Genomic DNA, 19179 nt, shown 5'->3' with positions numbered 1-19179 from the left:
GCCATTTGCATGCGATTTTCTTGGGATAAAGGCATTTTGAAGGATATGGTAGGAAAAGATGAAGAGTATCGACGCGTCGTTAGTGGGTGAGGCGAAAATTCGTCACTCGGCCGTGTGACGAACACGGCCGTGGATTACGTTACTTTTCTCTCCTTCTCTATTTGGGGATTCTCAATGGTAAACGCCAGAAATAAGATCAAATTCACTTTACGGCACAGTCTATCGACCCTAATTCTACTTAGCTTACAAGGCAACTGTGCCCTCAAAGGATTGCAAGGTGGTATTTACAGCAGGTGTATCCATTTGTTTATTGACAACTGAGTGACCAAGGTAGATAATCATCTACAATTTGTCAATCTAGATCTTCACTGCCTTTATTCCAGCTTTCTCATGCCATCTTCCACTTATATTCAACTTCCAGCGTCTGTCTCTCAGTGAGACTTTATTAAGCGGAGGGGGTGGTCGAACTGGCCCAGACTGGGTTGCCCTTGTAAAGAACGAGGTTGCCATCATTCTGGATGACAAGGATGACATCCTTCCCGGGGGCGGTGTTAGAGTGCCAGACAGCTTCGCCATCATGGGTGCTGCACATAAATTTGTCAGCCACAAGGGTCTCTATAAAAGCACTGCATGCAATAAAGAAAAGGATGAATATAGTGAAGCGAACTCACTAGATGACCAGGTTGCCATCTGCCTGCATTTGGACACCCTTCACGTCAGAGCGCTGCTGCTTGGTGTTCTGCCACCTCGGGTTGCCGTTCTCATACACGACAACCTTGCCGTCATCCTGCATTCTGAACTCGTAGACGCCATTCTCACTCCACAGACTGTCGCCCGTGAGCAACCACTCATCGTTACCGAGGGTGTTGTGAGGGTGAGGCATATTTAATAAGACCTTGGGGATGGAAAGGATGATTTGATAAATTGGTTGTCTGTGTTTGGGAACTCGATTGCTGAAGTGTGATGCTCTAAGAAAAAAATTTATTCAGGAGGGAACATGCCCTCCTTTATATGTGGCGATGCCGTCTGCCAGGCCTCCTCTTCATGCTAGGCCCCTTCTTCATCAGTCCAGGTTAGGCAGCTCTGCAAATTGCATAAAGTGAGGCAGCCCGTCAGCTCTCTTGCTTTCTATGCAGGACGCAGCCTCACCAGAATTTTTTAATCCAAGTTGCTACAGTCCAATCAAACAGTCAAGTCCATACTGTCTTCCAAGTTTACCCACAAGCTGAGGGGTCGATCTTTCCTAGGTGAAGTCGTGGATAACAATGATAGGAAGTCTGCCATCCCCACTCTATGACACATTACGGACGTGCTGTAAGACACTTGCCAAATCTGGGCCCATGATATTGCATTGCATTGAGCTGAATGGGTTTCCTTGACATAAAACAATTTACGTCTTGTTACTAATTTCTAGGTTCTCGGGCCACACATTTATGCATTACGCCAAGTCTAGAAGATTATGTGGTCAGAAGTGTTGGTATACAAATATCATATATTCGAGGCTGAATGTGGTCCTAACATTTAGGAAACTAGGCATTCGGCAGTGAAAGGCTGTACAAATTGACTTGGTCTCCACACCTCAGCTACGATGCAATCGCAATGTGGTCATACGAGTCATTTTCGAAAGGTTCAGCTCTCATATATCAAGCCACTCTGAAGGTGGAACCCCTGTTCATGCAACTAGTCTACTGGCTGTTATGCCAGGAGTTGGGCCGATCCCTATCCTAAGGCGATCCGCGAAAAGGCCCGAGCTCTACATACTACGTAGTATGTACATGAGCAGCGACAGGTCTGGTCTGTACAAAGATCGACAAGTTATAACAACAGAGCCGGGCCGGGCCGTTCTCAATATCAGGATACGTCATTCGAAAGCGGGGGGGAGTATGTACTATCTGAATCTTTAAGAAGGGCACAGAGTGTATACACAAGCAAATGTACTGAATACTAGCCTGGTCGGAGTGATTTAGTGCATTCGACTGCAAAAGTGAAATTACAGGTGTGGGAACAAGGCTCTTACCTACTCTGTACTTAGCTGCACTCTCACTCTGATCTATACCGAGTACAGCCAGTTCCATGATTTTTGATTGCAGGAATTGTCAATCTTTCCCAATGGGTGTCTAAGTTCAGCAGAAAACGTACAATCAGGTTGCAGTTCAGCTCACCCTCAATGTGGGACTCTTGGCACACGTGACCTCGTATATCTTTTGGTGTGTGATGGATGGTTGATTGGTCGGTGGCAAGCACCCCACCTCACAGCGCCAAAATCGCGACCAACTGCTCGCGATTTCCCAGCCAGCCACTGAGTACAAACACTGCTACCACCAATTCTATGTCCGACGCCAATATGGGGGAAGCCCCGGGAGCCCACGAGACCCCGACCGCTTCCCCCCGAGAGCCCACCACCCCGAAACGACCGCCGAAACGACCTAGACCAGAGACTCCGAAGAAAGCTATAGAGCCCCCTGTTATTCCTCAGAACCTGCTACGGCCTGGACAACCCAATCAAAATACGCCTCCCGAATCCCCTCCCCGCGGATCCCCCCAAGGCCAACTAGACCTGGAGCTCCAAAGCCACATTACAGCAGCAGTGGCTTCTCGCACGGCAGAGATAAAGACTACAGGAGATGAAGTCATGGAGCTCGTCTCTATGGTTAACCAGAAAATCGCCAAGTGGGAGGAGAGGAGCCTTCAAGGAGCTGCCTCCTTGGGCAAGGATTTTAGAACCCTCGTCCTCAATTTCAGCTCGAACCTAGCGATGGGACACCCAGCCAAAGCGGAGAACCATCAACCCCCACCCTCTAAGCACAACGGCTATGCCGAAGCTGCTGGAGCCTCACCCGGTGCCCCCAAAGCACTACCCAAGGCACCTAAGCCCCCTTACAAATCACCACTACCTGAGAAGCCCCCCCGCATCTTCCTACGGCTCCCTGAGGACCACCCTGCCTGCCGAGCCAGCCCGCACGCCACTATGGATATACTGAGGAAACACCTGGACAAGACCTGCTCCACAGTTGTGAAAGAAATACAACAGGTGCCCTCTGGCCTAGCAATCTGGCCCAGAGATGGCCTGGGCCTCCACTTGCTCACTGAACGGAAAGAGGCTCTAGAGAACTGTATCCAGGGAGCCAAGGCTGAGGTTGAACAGAATTGGGCCATATTCGCCCTCCCAAATGCCCCACAAGAGTATACTGGCTATGACAGGACCCAAGTGCCCATAACTGAACACATGGCCCTTGAGGAATTCAAGCTCCAGACAGGCCTTTCCCCTCTGAAGTTCTACCGATCAAACAAGAACCCGCCCTCTGGCACCCTTATCATGGCCGTCCCAGAGAACCAGGCCCAGACAGTCCCTAAGTGGGTCCACCTCTATGGCAAGAATGTACAGATTAAGCGGAAGCCCTTCCGAACCTGTATAGAACAGTGCATGCGATGCTGGGACTACCATAACCCCCAGACCTGCACCTGCACTCCCAGATGCCGCATTTGCAGCAAGAGAGATCACATTGAAGAGACCCATTCCTCTTCCAATGATGAAGACAAGACCTCAGACCCGTGCTGTACCAACTGCTGTGGACCTTTCCCAGCAGACCACTCTAACTGCCCCACCAGACCTACCATACAACAAGGAGTCATCCAGCAGCTATCCAGATCACAATTCATTGCAGTCAGAAAAGCGGGTGCACGCCAACATATGCTCCAAGACCAGACAGCTACAAATGAACCCCCCAGAAACTTGGGCTCCTCACCTACAAGAGAACAGCCTCATTCATGTTAGATAGGCTATCTCATCTACAGATCCTCCAACTCAATGTTGGCCGAAACTGGGAAGCGCATGAAACTGCGCTTCAACTGGCTTTTGAAAACAACTGTCATGCAGTGCTAATTCAGGAGCCCTGGATCTTCACAGACCGCTCCTGTTGAATATCTAAACACCACCCATCCTTTCACCAACTTGCCCCAATTGAAGATTGGTCAGCTAGACCCTGAGTCCTCACATACATTCAGAAACACCCACACCTGAAAGCGGAACTAGTTCCTTTTGGACCACCATCCAGGGACATCCTAGCCATCCAAATCAACACCCCCCAGAAGACAGCTTGCCTGGTCAACATCTATAACGCTCCCCGTGGAGCAGTTGATGAGGGTCAAGGTGTGGAGTCTCTCATGACACAGACAACCCCATCTCTCCCCTGCCTAATAGCTGGAGACTTCAATCTTCAACACCCTATATGGCAATCCTCTGCCCGACCTTCTCCAAGAGCAGAACCCTTCCTATCTTGGACAGAAGCCCAAGACCTCACCCTAACACTCCCACCAGACTCACAGACTCGAGGACAAAACATGATTGACCTATCTTGGGCCAATAGCGCTCTGCTCAGCCTTGGGATATCCTCAAAAGTTGCTGCAGACCTCCCGCCCCTTGCAGACCGTGAACCCATCCTCACAACCATCAAATGGGGCATGAATAACCTACCTCGGGATACTCCACCGTTCCGCTGGTCTACCCTCAATGACAAGTTATTCCAGGAGACATTACAAGGGGAGAAGAGGCATTTGGATGGAATAACCTCCACTCTTCCCCCTTGCCCCTCTCCCTCCCAACTAGATGAGTTCGCACTCAGCATCATCCAGGCAATCTCCACCTCTTTGGAGGCCTCAACCAAACGAGTATATCCCCGGCCCTGTGGCCACAAATGGTGGAACCAGGACTGCTCCAGAGTAGTCAAGACACTCCGAAGGGTCACACGAGACCCAACATCCACATTGGAGGACATTGGGGATGCTAAACAAGCCCTCCGCCGTGTTGTCCGGCACAGCAAATGCCACTTCTGGCGTTCAAAAGTTGATGAATTTGAAGAACCCAAGGATGTTTACAACGCAGTTAAGTGGAACAGAACAGAAGGAACTTTACCTATCTCCCCTCTAAAAGAGGGCGACCGGCTTCATTCCTCCACAGATGACAAAGCAAATTATTTGATCCGGGCACTCCTGCAAAAAACCTCATGCTCAGAGGATGTGGAGCTCAACCTGGAACCTATTAGCAACCCTACTCTGCCTTTCCCTGCCATCACAGAGAAAGAGATATATACTGCAGTCACCAAGCCCAAGAACAGCACCCCAGGAAAAGATGGCATAACCACCTCTATCCTTAGGAAAGCATGGCCCGCCCTAGGCCCCGCCATCTCAACACTATACCGACACTGCCTAGAGCAAGGTTGGCATCCTACTCCATTCCGAGACGCTTCGCTTGTAGCCATTCCAAAGCCAGGGAAGAGGGACCGAAGCTCCCCCCGGGCCTACAGGCTCATTGCTCTCCTGTCAGTTCTGGGAAAGGGACTTGAGCGCCTGATCGCACGCAGGATGGCATGGATTGCTATCAAATGTAAAGTCCTCCATCCTCAGCAATTTGGAGCTCTCCCACTGCGCTCTGCAACAGACCTAGCTGCAGCTTTGATCCATGACGTCGAGGAAGCATGGTCACGAGGTCTGAAGGCCTCCATGCTCACCTTGGATGTGCAAGGCGCCTTTGACGCTATCCTATCAGGACGACTGATCAGGCGTCTCCGAGAGCAGGGTTGGCCCACAAATGTGGTCCAATGGGTAGCTAGCTTCACCCAGGGACGAACTGCCAGCCTCCGCTTAGGGAACCATACAAGCCAGACATATCAGGTTCCAGCAGGTCTCCCACAAGGCTCCCCAATCTCCCCAATCCTCTTCATGTTATTCATCGAGCCCATTTTCAAACAGGGCTCAGTTTGCGCCAGCGCGGCCGCTTTGGGTATGCTGATGACATATGCCAACTTGTGGCCTCCCCTTCCTTGGAGAAAAACTGCACTGTGCTTCAGCACTGCACTGAGGAGCTCAGACAATGGGGAGCTAGAGAAGGCCTCACATTTGACTTCAATAAAACCGAACTGCAGCACTTCACACGTGGGACCAACCATTCCAACCCCACATGCTCTATCCACACCTCTCAAGGCTCACACACAGTCACACCCCCCCCTCCTGGCGGCGCAACGCGTTGGCTAGGCATCTGGTTTGACCGGAGGTTGAGCTTTAGCAAACACTGCAGAACCTTAGCTGCAAAAGCCAAGCAGACAACTGCCGGTGTCAGATCATTAGCCAACACAATTAGAGGGACTAAGGCACACCTACTGCGACAAGCTACAGTTGCCTGTGTCATTTCAGTTCTTTGCTATGGGGCTGAGGCCTGGTGGCCGGGCCGAAACAGGCCCAGACCCAGGAATCAGGGCTCTGTTTCAAATCGAGTTGACTCATCCCTTTCTTGCCTTGACCAGGTGCTCAGAGATGCTCTCCGTGGTACTCTCCCAGTATACCGGACCACTCCTATTCCAGCCCTCCATCGAGAAACTGCCATTCCCCCAATGGAGATCATCCTGGACCAGAAATGCGCATCTGCCAGACTTAGACTGCGACACGATCCGCAAAATATCCAAATTATACATATCCAAATCCGCAAATTTGCGGATTTGGATAGCATTTGACATCCTCATATCCGTGCGGATATGGATTTGGATAGCATTTGCTATCCGCATGTGGATTTGGATATCCATGTGGATATGTAAACAGTGCAAATTTGACGAATCTGTGTCTACATAATTTATGCGATCCTTGGCAGTATTAAATGGTATTGTAGTTGTAAGAAAGTCTACTGGTTGAATAATTCACATTTGTTGATATTGGATCGAAGAGAACTTTTGTCATAACTCAATTTATTGTAATTCTTCTAATAGGAACTAGTATCTATCAATTTCAAAGCCAGCTGGCATCTTTGGCTGTTTCCGAACTCTTCTTGAACGTGCCTGCATACTACTCTTTTCTTCTGGTATATTAGGTAGAGGATGATCACCATCATCATCATCAAGCTCATGGTCTATCTCATCCCTTGGCTCAGAAGAAATGCTTCTGCGTCGTTTCCCTAGGGCACGCTCACTAGGTGCTGCAGGCTGTGAGTTATATAGTATATCATCTTCCTCATTGTCGCTTATTGGTTCCAAATCTTCCTGGGGCTGAGAGAGGGCTTTTTCCTCCTCAATGCCTGTAATTTCACCAGCTGAGAGATACTCTTTTATCAAATCTAGCTCCTCTTGTTTAATCTCAAACTTTGATGTGCACATATACATCATCAGATCCTTGATTGTATCAGATTTGAGGTTTCCTCGACGATAATGACAGATATCACAAGCAGAGTTAAAGAGGCGCTCAACACCAGCACCACTAGCTGGGATAGAAAGGATATCCCGAGCAAGGCTTGATAGTGCTGGAAATTCAAGCTCATGCTCTTTCCAGAAGAGTCTTGGAGGAGTATAAACAAGACCTGCTATTAGTGTTAGTCATAATCATCCAAGACATAAAATAAGCACTGACCTCTCTCTAGATATTGTGTAAGCTCATCATTATTCTTTCTTGTTTGTGAATGCTGAGATCTGGGGGTTGTAGAGTTAAGTAGCATCTCAAGCTCAGAAGTAGGGCTTGTAGATGGTTGATGCATTGGCAGTATGTGCTTATCAGAAAGCTGCTTTTTATACCGCTCAAGATAGTTGTCAAGGCTATTGCGGTATCGTGCACAATAGTCAATTGTATCATCCTCCCAATCCTTAGTGGAAAAGAACTGAAGCTTGTTTGATGGAGCCATAATTGTGCTAATTGCGAAGATATCACCATGGAGCTCATTATCTGTATTACCATAGTAATCAGAGAGCTTAGACCGCGCTGCTTCTAGTGCATCAAGCATTGTCTTCTTCCAGGGGACTTTCTTGCGCTGAAGCTGCTGTATAGATGCCTCAAGGTGGTCAAACAGCTTATTGTAAATGCCAAAGATCAGATGAACAGTAACATCCTTTGTCTTTGAAAGGGCAGTGGTGAATTGAAAGAAAGGCTGGGTAACCCAAAGAAGATACTCAATTTGGTGCCATTCCTCCTTATTGAGCTTGAAATGGAGATATTGATGCATCATACAGTATTCATCGAAAATAGGCTGCAGTTGTTTGGCACAGCGAAGCATCAAAAATGTAGAATTCCAGCGTGTATGAACATCTTGGTAAGGAACAAGCTTTGGCTGTTTGGTCTGAAGATCTAGGAATGCTTCCCGGCGCTGTGGACTTGCATTGATAAAGATAGCAAGGCTCCGAACCTTTCAATACTGTTAGTAGTTATTAGATATTAGGGTAGAGGATAAGAGCATATTATACCTTGTTTAATGTGTCTGCAATCTCCTTTGTCTGATATCTTGTATGAAGGGAGTGTGTACATGCATCTGACCATTCTGTCTCTGTTGTATCGTTGACTGGGTTTGCTTTCATTTTCCCAAGGAGCTGATTCAAGCTCAGCTGAATAACATGTGCAATGCATGGAACCCGGATAATAATGGTATCACTATTAAGATTTTGTGCCTGAACAGATGCTTGAATGCTTGACATCATGGTGTTATTGTTCGATGCATTATCAGTTGTGATTGATAGCACACGGTCAGTGACATTATGCTCCTGGAGAATATTGAAGAGGACTGAGCTTAGATTACTGCCAGTATGGGTTCCATAAAGCGGCTCAAAGCCAAGAAGGATCTCACAGTAGTTCCATTCCTGATCAATAAAATAGCCAGTGATTGCCATAAATGCTTGGCAAAAGGGAGATGTCCAGCAGTCAAGTGCAATTGAAAGCTTCCCTCCTGGTGGAAGCCTCTGGAGCAGCTTTTGTTGTCGTTCTTTAACCATTGTGTGTAGATGGCGTCGAATAGTTGTGGTGGAAGGGATATCTGGTCTTGATGGGGCAAGCTGTGCAAGTTCAACAAGGTCCTTAAATTCAGGATGCTCAACAATACGGAAGGGAAGCCGTGCAATAGTGATGAAATTAAGCAGCTTTTCCATCCATAGATCTGGGGTAAACACTCTCTTGGCGGATAAATGTGACTAGAAATTATTAACATTATTAGTGTTCTTAAAGTAAGAAAAAGAATTATATCAGCACTTAGCCTTACTGAGTCCTGTAGAAGCTGATCAACACCTCGCTTTCTTGGTATTAGACTGCAACAGCCAGATCCTTTGAGGTGTGCTTGCATTGGAGATGATCCTGCACGGCGATGATGTGGGTGAACAAGGATATTATGGCAGCGTTTACACATGACCTTTGGCTCACCAGTCTTTTCATGTGCAACTTGTTCAAATTGCTCCCAGCATTTGGATGATTTTCTACCATCCCAATGTATTGTATTCCTCACCTCCCTCTTTGATCCAAAGTCTGTTTTTAACCACCATTCAACAAAGTCGGTTTTTGCCATATTGCTGTAAAGAATCCAATTCTGGCGGAATTTAGGACCAACCCGAGCAAGAGTATCAGGAGCACGAGGTCGTGGTGGTGGAAAAGTGAAGTCTGAATCAGGTGCAGAAAGGATGGTTTGCTGACTATCAGAGAATGGTTGTATAATGTCTGATTGAATGAAAGTCAGAATCATAGAAAGAATCAGAAAACTGAGATTGTTGGTTTTGTGACATATTGAAAAATGTGTAAATAGGAAACTATCACTGAGCAAAATGTGAGGGACTCACAGAAAGATTTAAACATGGCTTCAGGGGACATTGACTATTGCAGGGAGTTACATGTAGAGTAGATAGATCTATTATTATGGAGTACCGCTCTATATTATGATAGGTTTAAATGAACACTAGTGCGGATATGATATGGATATCCTTGGATTATCCGCATGATATCCATTAATTATCCATGTAGATCCGCAAAGTTCACGATAAAATCATCAAGTTCCCATTTTCTTGATTTTCCAACAATTACATATTGAACTATATGGACTAGGCATTGGAAATATATAAAAATCAGCTCCTGCTACTGCTTGATATCTTATTCAGGCAAATGTTCCCCTAAATCAATCTTCATGAGAGTAGTTCTCTTGGTAGAGGATACACCTGCACACTCCAGCAGTAAATATATATTTTCACCTGTAACACCCAAGGTCAGCTTTTAATATCTAAATCATTAGTAGCTACCACCACTTCGCCTGTAATTTGAGATACTAGAATTACTTCAAATGCAGAGGGTCTAATATACCTAAGCATTTTCAAAAATTTCATAAGGAGGACAATGGAAAAGTGCCAACTGATCCTATTACAATCAGAACAGGCGTAAATAACTGATAACGTAATCCACAACCGAGCGGGCCACCCAACCGAGCGGGCCACCTTTCAATTCTCCGACGCATGCCATATTGATGATTGAATTCAAACTGCCACTATGCCACCAAAACTGCGGGAAAAGACACAAAATTCAATCCAGCAGGAAGGGAGGGTTTTACTTGCTATTTCATCCTTAAAGAAAAAAGAAATCTCCAATATTCGTGAAGCTGCACGCCTGTATGATGTACCTCGGACAACACTACAACGCCGATTGAATGGCACCATAAATCGTGCTGAAAAACAGGCCAATTGTCTCAAATTGACAAAAGAAGAGGAAGAATCACTTATCCGATGGATACTCTCTTTGGATCAACGTGGAGCAGCTCCCCGACCGTCTCATGTCCAAGATATGGCCAATATTCTTCTTTCCAATCGTGGTTCATCCAAAACCCAACCTATTGGCAAGAATTGGGTATATAACTTCATCAAACGCCATGATGAACTAAAGACCCGGTTCTCAAGGAAATACAACCATCAGCGTGCCAAATGTGAGGACCCAAATCTCATCAAGGAGTGGTTCAACCGTGTACAAATCACTATAATGCAGTATGGGATTGCATATGAGGACATTTACAATTTTGATGAAACTGGTTTTGCTATGGGCCTTATTGCAACTGCCAAAGTAGTGACTAGAGCTGAAACTGCTGGTCGTCCTGCCCTATTGCAGCCTGGGAATCGTGAATGGGTCACTGCACTTGAATGTGTTAATGCTAGACTGCGACATATCCTCATCCGCGGATACCACTTTGCTATCCACATCCAAATCCGCACGGATTTGGATATGACTCAGGTATCCAAATCCAAATCCAAATCCGCGTGGATAGGATGCGGATATCCGCATGGTATCCGCATTTGCACAATTCTCGCTAAATTAACTACATTCAGGCTGTCATGTGATGCATAACTCGCTGATTCAGATTCGTAAATATCAGTTATTTACGCCTGTTCTGATTGTAATAGGATCAGTTGGCACTTTTCCATTGTCCTCCTTATGAAATTTTTGAAAATGCTTAGGTATATTAGACCCTCTGCATTTGAAGTAATTCTAGTATCTCAAATTACAGGCGAAGTGGTGGTAGCTACTAATGATTTAGATATTAAAAGCTGACCTTGGGTGTTACAGGTGAAAATATATATTTACTGCTGGAGTGTGCAGGTGTATCCTCTACCAAGAGAACTACTCTCATGAAGATTGATTTAGGGGAACATTTGCCTGAATAAGATATCAAGCAGTAGCAGGAGCTGATTTTTATATATTTCCAATGCCTAGTCCATATAGTTCAATATGTAATTGTTGGAAAATCAAGAAAATGGGAACTTGATGATTTTATCGTGAACTTTGCGGATCTACATGGATAACTAATGGATATCATGCGGATAATCCAAGGATATCCATATCATATCCGCACTAGTGTTCATTTAAACCTATCATAATATAGAGCGGTACTCCATAATAATAGATCTATCTACTCTACATGTAACTCCCTGCAATAGTCAATGTCCCCTGAAGCCATGTTTAAATCTTTCTGTGAGTCCCTCACATTTTGCTCAGTGATAGTTTCCTATTTACACATTTTTCAATATGTCACAAAACCAACAATCTCAGTTTTCTGATTGTGACGGCTCACATATGATAGCTCACATGGTGGTTCAACACTACGGCAATGGATGATACATCACAAACACCATCCAGTCATGTCGCCAACAATCCTCTTAAAACCTCTTCATGACCTGGATAGATTTCCTCTTCTTCTTTCTTCTCCAGATTCGATATTCTCGTCGATGGCTACAATAGTTTAGATAGGAATTCAGTTCGTTATTATCTACTATTCCGAGCCCGTGACATAATATCGAATCTCGCCTTTTTCTTTTCACACATCTACTTCATTGGTTCGATCCAGAGATCGTAGAGCCATAGTAGTGTGCCCCTCCGACCGACCGATAGATACCGATACCGATACAACGAACCCAGCAGGCATGCCTCGCCCAAGAAACACCGTTGCCTCTACCAGAGCCAACCGAAACGAAACGAACAATGATGATACCAACCGAAATGAAGCGAATACCAATACTGAACGAGAGAACCGACAGAACCCCATCCTTATTGATGGAGATGAGAATGAAGAACAACGCATGATGACCTTGGAGGAGTTCTTGCAATATGCCTCTGAGGAGCCAGAATGGTTGTATGAGAAGCTCCAAGCAACTCATCAACGATATGATGACAGTCTTGATGACCATAAGGTCCGGCTTGCTGAAGAAGAGCTCCGAGGACAAACCAAGGATGGAGAAATTGCGCTTCTGCGCCGTGAAACAGAAGAGATGAAGGGACAACTCCAAGATATCAAGAAGCAACTTACTGATGTGACTGCTGAACGTGACGCATTTGGGAGCCAAATTGCCCGACTGGTGATGGACAGTGCCAGTGGCCGTCGAGCCTCTCCAATGCCCATCAACAGCAAATCCACCAAGATCCCAGATCCCCCAATGCTTACTGATGGAAAGGAGCCCCGATTTGAAGACTGGCTGCTCCTGATGTCTCAGAAGCTTACTGCTAATGCAGACCACTTTGACACTTCCCAACTTCGTATAGCATACGTGGCTAGTCGATGTGATGGTAAAGCTCGGAAACACATCACTCCACGCATGCGAGATGATGCAATAAACCCATACACCGACTCAAAGGATATGCTCAATCACCTGAAAACCATCTATGATGATCCGAACCGTGTTACCACTGCAAAGCACCAATTTCGACAGTTATACATGAAGAACAGCGACAAGTTTCATGACTTTTTCTCTGAGTTCCTTTACCTCGCAGCTGAAGCGGGCGTCGCTGAAGACGACTGGAAGGATGAGCTTTACACCAAATTGACGACCAAGCTCCAGGAGTTGTGCATCTCCAGTAGCATTGGTGATGGAACATTCCAGGAATTCTCTAGCGCTGTCTCCCAGACTGCAAGCCGACTTGAAGTTATCAACCACCGGGCTCAGAAGAATCGAACGTTCACTCCCAACAAGGATATGAGCAAGGGAACTAGTCGAACTGGGACCACCTTCAAGAAAGAACCGACCCCATCTCAGAGCACCAATTCTACCACCCCACGTATGGGTAATGCTGAGCGTGATCAATTGATGAAGGAAGGCCGTTGCTTCCATTGCCAAGAACATGGGCATCTTGCTCGCGACTGTTCCACCAAAACCCCAACCCCTGAACTGAAGGAACTTGAGCAGAAAGCACCTGAGAATGAACAGAATGATGATGCGGGAAAAGTCTAGCCCAGGAGAGAGTCTCCAACCTGGGGCTAGATGGTGTTGACCTAGGTGAATTGGATCTTAGCCAACTTATTGGAGGGAAAGGATTCAATGTGAATAGTCAGGTAGCTCACAATGGAATCAGTATCCCCCTGACTACCCTAGCCGACACTGGAGCAAATGGTTACCTCTTCATGGACACCCAACGAGCGACAGAACTAGTGAAATTCTTTGGAATCCCCACCCGACAACTCAATACACCGATTGGCACAAAAGGGTATGATGGACGAGCTGGCTCAACCATCACTGATGCTATTGTTTGCCACCTGCTTGTGGGCAAACGACGATTCCTGAACCAGCCCTTCCTGATTGCCGACTTGGGCCAACATGACATGATCATTGGACGGAAATGGTTCGACAGCCATGATGTCTGGTTGAATGTGAAACATAGAAAACTGGTTTGGCCAGAACAACGGAGCTGCTTGGATGACATCCAGAGCAAGCAGTATTTGGAGGCTCCAAAACAGATCCTGCAGCGTCCTAAGCCTGACCCTACCCACCAGGCTGATATGGAGCGACGTGATCGACGAATTGAGAAAGAAGAACAGAAGGAACAGTACCGAGTTCCTCGGAAGGAGGAAGCAGACCGGCGATCAGACATGGCCAAGATGTCACGCGCCCTACAGGGTCAGGAGATTAGCACCATCACTACCAATTCAAAGCCCCAAGGGAGGACAACAGACCGATCAGCAATCCAAATTGATATCGCAGCAATTGGAGCAGCACCATTCCAAAGACACCTGAAGAGAAAGGACACTGAGGTCTTCATTGCCAGCCTGTCTGAAATTGACCGCATCATTGAAGAAAAACGCGAGAAGGAACGCCAGAAGGAAGATCACAATGAGCAGGAATTGGTACAGCAACTACTGCCCAGACAGTACCAGGAATATGCAGATGTTTTCTCCAAGGCCGCCTCTGATGAGCTGCCCCCTCAACGGACGAATGACTACCGGATTGAACTGGAGGAAGGGAAGACTGCAGAGTCAGAAGTGGGATATAGCCCCCTGTATAAGCAGACTGCAGAGGAACTGGAGGCTGCACGAGACTACATTGTGGACAACCTCCACAAGGGATTTATTGGACCCAGTGCAGCCCCTTTTGCCTCACCTATCTTGATGGCACAGAAGCCAGGGGGTGGACTACGGTTTTGTGTTGACTATCGAAAGTTGAATGCCATTACCCGAAAAGATCGATACCCCATCCCATTGGTTGATGAGTTGATGGAGAGAACCAGTGGTGCAAAAATCTTTACAAAACTGGATATACGACAAGGATTTCACCGAATTCGACTTGACCCTAAATCTGAAGATTTGACCACCTTTCGTACACGTTATGGGACCTACAAATACCATGTGGTTCCTTTTGGACTCACCAATGGACCAGCTGCCTTCCAGCGATTCATCAATGACACCTTGATGGACTATTTGGATGATTTTGTTACTGCATTTGTGGATGATCTGCTCATCTATTCAAAGAATGCTATTGAACATGAGCTTCATGTGAAGAAGGTGCTTGAACGGCTACGCGCAGCAGGACTCCAAGCTAGTATCAAGAAGTGCGAGTTCCATGTTACTCGGACAAAGTATCTCGGATTTATTTTAACAACGGATGGCATTGAAGTAGACCCAGAGAAGACTGCTGTGATCTGCAACTGGGCAGTGCCAACCACTGTTCGAGGTGTGCAATCATTCCTTGGGTTCTGTAACTTCTATCGAAGATTCATCAAGAACTACAGCCGCATTGCTAAGCCACTGAACCACCTGACGAGGAAGGATGTGCCATTCACCTGGACTAATGTATGCCAGGAAGCTTTTGAGGAATTGAAAAAATATCTGACTGACGCCCCGATACTGCGACACTACCACCCTGAATTAGAGACGAAGCTGGAGACTGATGCATCAGATGGAGTGGTGGCTGGAGTACTCTCCCAGAAGCATGGAGACCTCTGGCACCCAGTTGCTTATTATTCAAAGAACATGTCTGATGCTGAGCGCAACTATGAGATCCATGACAAGGAAATGTTAGCTATCATCCGCGCACTGCAAGAATGGCGTGCTGAACTTGAAGGACTGCAACTCCGAGAACGCTTCAACATCTATACAGATCATCGAGCACTAGAATACTTTATGACAACAAAGAAGTTGACTGCACGGCAAGCCAGATGGGCTGAGTTCCTCTCCCGATTCTATTTCCTGATTCGATACCGACCTGGACGAGAGAATACCCTTGCAGATGCCCTTAGTCGACCAGTGACAGATATCCAGAAGAAGGATGAGTACCGTCACCAGATCTTGCTGAAGCCAGAGACTGTTGAAGCACCAATTCAGGTGAATGACCTGGAGCCAGCATTACAGGTAGTGGATCAGATACTCAAGGCCAACCGCAACTCTGCTACAGCAGAAGGATATCACAAGAAAGCTCAAGAGGGAAAGGATGACTGGACTCTCCAAGATGGCCTGCTACTGAAAGGAAACCGATTGTTTGTTCCTGATGATGACCCTGAACTCCGCACCCGACTGCTTGATGAAGTGCATGCACAAGTATCAACTGCACACCCAGGGAGAACAAAAACCCAACAGCTCATCAGAGCACGATACTACTGGCCAACCTGGAGACAAGATGCTGAAAGATATGTACGGAATTGCTCAAAATGTCGGAGAGCTGAGAACCCTCGAGATCATGTTCCAGGGCTTCTTCAACCTTTACCCATTGCTGAGCGCCCCTGGCAACATATATCTATGGACTTCCGTTCCTTTCCAGTTGACAAGAATGGATATGACGCTGCACTAGTGATAGTGGATCGATTTAGCAAGAGACCCATCAGCATTCCCTGCAAGAAGACTGCCACCTCTGAAGATGTTGCACGCATGTTCATCAAACATGTTTACCGGCATAGGGGGCCTCCATCAACTATCGTATCAGACCGTGGACCCCAATTTGTGTCAGCATTCTGGGATGAACTCTGCCGAATCCTTGGAGTTCAGCTGAAGCTATCAACAGCCTACCATGCTCAGACAGATGGACAGACAGAAATTGTGAATCAGCATATTGTCAACAGACTGAGACCCTTCATCAACCGCTACCAAGATAACTGGTCTGATTTGCTGCCAATGATCGACTTTGCTGCAGCAACATTACCATCTGAAACGACTGAAGCATCACCATTCCTTGTTGATTGTGGATATGAGCCTCGGACCTCATTTGATTGGATATCGATTGAAGGATCCCCTCCCAGAGATGAGAAGATTAGTCGACAACGAGCTCAAGGCACTGCCAAGAAAATGAAGAATATATGGACTGCAGTGGCGGAACAGATTAAGCATGCACAGGACCAACAGAGAAAACAAGCAGACCGACGACGTCGCCCTGTTGACTTTGACATAGGCGATAAGGTGTGGCTCTCCCTTCGCCATTACCAGACTGACCGACCAAACAAGAAGCTTGATAGCCAGATGGCTGGACCCTTCCCAATACTCGAACGGGTGGGTAACTCCTATCGATTAGAGCTCCCTGACTCAATGAAGATACACCCTGTGTTTTCACCAGACAAGCTCCGACGGGCAGCCAATGATCCCTTGCCCGGGCAGATGACCGAGCCTCCAGAACCGATTGTGGTGGCTGATGAACAGGAATGGGAAGTGGAAGAGGTGCTTGCCTCACGCCTATGTCGGCGTCGGTTGCAGTACCAGGTGAAATGGATAGGATTTGATGAGGACCGAACTTGGTATCCAGCCACCAACTTCAAAGGATCTCCACATCGAATACGTGACTACCATCAGAAGTACCCTGATCGCCCAGGACCACCATGTCGACTGCAGGAATGGCTCAAGGCCTGGGAGGAAGGAGTTGATGAGATTGAGGACCATCCTGATGATAACATGCCCACACAGAGTCTGGGGACAGACTCTGCCTAAGAAGGGGGGTTATGTGACGGCTCACATATGATAGCTCACATGGTGGTTCAACACTACGGCAATGGATGATACATCACAAACACCATCCAGTCATGTCGCCAACAATCCTCTTAAAACCTCTTCATGACCTGGATAGATTTCCTCTTCTTCTTTCTTCTCCAGATTCGATATTCTCGTCGATGGCTACAATAGTTTAGATAGGAATTCAGTTCGTTATTATCTACTATTCCGAGCCCGTGACACTGATTCTTTCTATGATTCTGACTTTCTTCAATCAGACATTATACAACCATTCTCTGATAGTCAGCAAACCATCCTTTCTGCACCTGATTCAGACTTCACTTTTCCACCACCACGACCTCGTGCTCCTGATACTCTTGCTCGGGTTGGTCCTAAATTCCGCCAGAATTGGATTCTTTACAGCAATATGGCAAAAACCGACTTTGTTGAATGGTGGTTAAAAACAGACTTTGGATCAAAGAGGGAGGTGAGGAATACAATACATTGGGATGGTAGAAAATCATCCAAATGCTGGGAGCAATTTGAACAAGTTGCACATGAAAAGACTGGCGAGCCAAAGGTCATGTGTAAACGCTGCCATAATATCCTTGTTCACCCACATCATCGCCGTGCAGGATCATCTCCAATGCAAGCACACCTCAAAGGATCTGGCTGTCGCAGTCTAATACCAAGAAAGCGAGGTGTTGATCAGCTTCTACAGGACTCAGTAAGGCTAAGTGCTGATATAATTCTTTTTCTTACTTTAAGAACACTAATAATGTTAATAATTTCTAGTCACATTTATCCGCCAAGAGAGTGTTTACCCCAGATCTATGGATGGAAAAGCTGCTTAATTTCATCACTATTGCACGGCTTCCCTTCCGTATTGTTGAGCATCCTGAATTTAAGGACCTTGTTGAACTTGCACAGCTTGCCCCATCAAGACCAGATATCCCTTCCACCACAACTATTCGACGCCATCTACACACAATGGTTAAAGAACGACAACAAAAGCTGCTCCAGAGGCTTCCACCAGGAGGGAAGCTTTCAATTGCACTTGACTGCTGGACATCTCCCTTTTGCCAAGCATTTATGGCAATCACTGGCTATTTTATTGATCAGGAATGGAACTACTGTGAGATCCTTCTTGGCTTTGAGCCGCTTTATGGAACCCATACTGGCAGTAATCTAAGCTCAGTCCTCTTCAATATTCTCCAGGAGCATAATGTCACTGACCGTGTGCTATCAATCACAACTGATAATGCATCGAACAATAACACTATGATGTCAAGCATTCAAGCATCTGTTCAGGCACAAAATCTTAATAGTGATACCATTATTATCCGGGTTCCATGCATTGCACATGTTATTCAGCTGAGCTTGAATCAGCTCCTTGGGAAAATGAAAGCAAACCCAGTCAACGATACAACAGAGACAGAATGGTCAGATGCATGTACACACTCCCTTCATACAAGATATCAGACAAAGAAGATTGCAGACACATTAAACAAGGTATAATATGCTCTTATCCTCTACCCTAATATCTAATAACTACTAACAGTATTGAAAGGTTCGGAGCCTTGCTATCTTTATCAATGCAAGTCCACAGCGCCGGGAAGCATTCCTAGATCTTCAGACCAAACAGCCAAAGCTTGTTCCTTACCAAGATGTTCGTACACGCTGGAATTCTACATTTTTGATGCTTCGCCGTGCCAAACAACTGCAGCCTATTTTCGATGAATACT

At 46.4% G+C, this 19179-nt stretch overlaps 3 protein-coding genes across 3 annotated transcripts; 1 reads left to right on the top strand and 2 right to left on the bottom strand.

The window, feature by feature from the left end:
* Nucleotides 1-445: 445 nt before the first annotated feature.
* Nucleotides 446-883, bottom strand: ACHE_20107S (uncharacterized protein; the record flags this gene model as incomplete). Its single annotated transcript, XM_043284372.1, has 2 exons — nt 446-584; nt 672-883. The coding sequence occupies 2 exons, from the start codon at nt 881-883 to the stop codon at nt 446-448; spliced, it is 351 nt and encodes a 116-aa protein (XP_043133171.1).
* A 5875-nt stretch (nt 884-6758) lies between these two features.
* Nucleotides 6759-7513, bottom strand: ACHE_20106S (uncharacterized protein; the record flags this gene model as incomplete). The annotated part of the gene is made up of 2 exons (XM_043284371.1): nt 6759-7339; nt 7390-7513. The coding sequence occupies 2 exons, from the start codon at nt 7511-7513 to the stop codon at nt 6759-6761; spliced, it is 705 nt and encodes a 234-aa protein (XP_043133170.1).
* Nucleotides 7514-13654: 6141 nt separating this feature from the next.
* ACHE_20105A (uncharacterized protein) lies at nt 13655-17434 on the top strand (the record flags this gene model as incomplete). The annotated part of the gene is made up of 1 exon (XM_043284370.1): nt 13655-17434. One exon carries the CDS (start codon nt 13655-13657, stop codon nt 17432-17434), a length of 3780 nt encoding a protein of 1259 aa, XP_043133169.1.
* Nucleotides 17435-19179: the final 1745 nt, after the last annotated feature.

This window comes from Aspergillus chevalieri, chromosome 2, assembly GCF_016861735.1.
Source record: "Aspergillus chevalieri M1 DNA, chromosome 2, nearly complete sequence".
NCBI lineage: Eukaryota > Fungi > Ascomycota > Eurotiomycetes > Eurotiales > Aspergillaceae > Aspergillus > Aspergillus chevalieri.
Note: the sequence above shows the minus strand (reverse complement) of the source record. Positions and strands in the feature narration are given on the sequence as shown.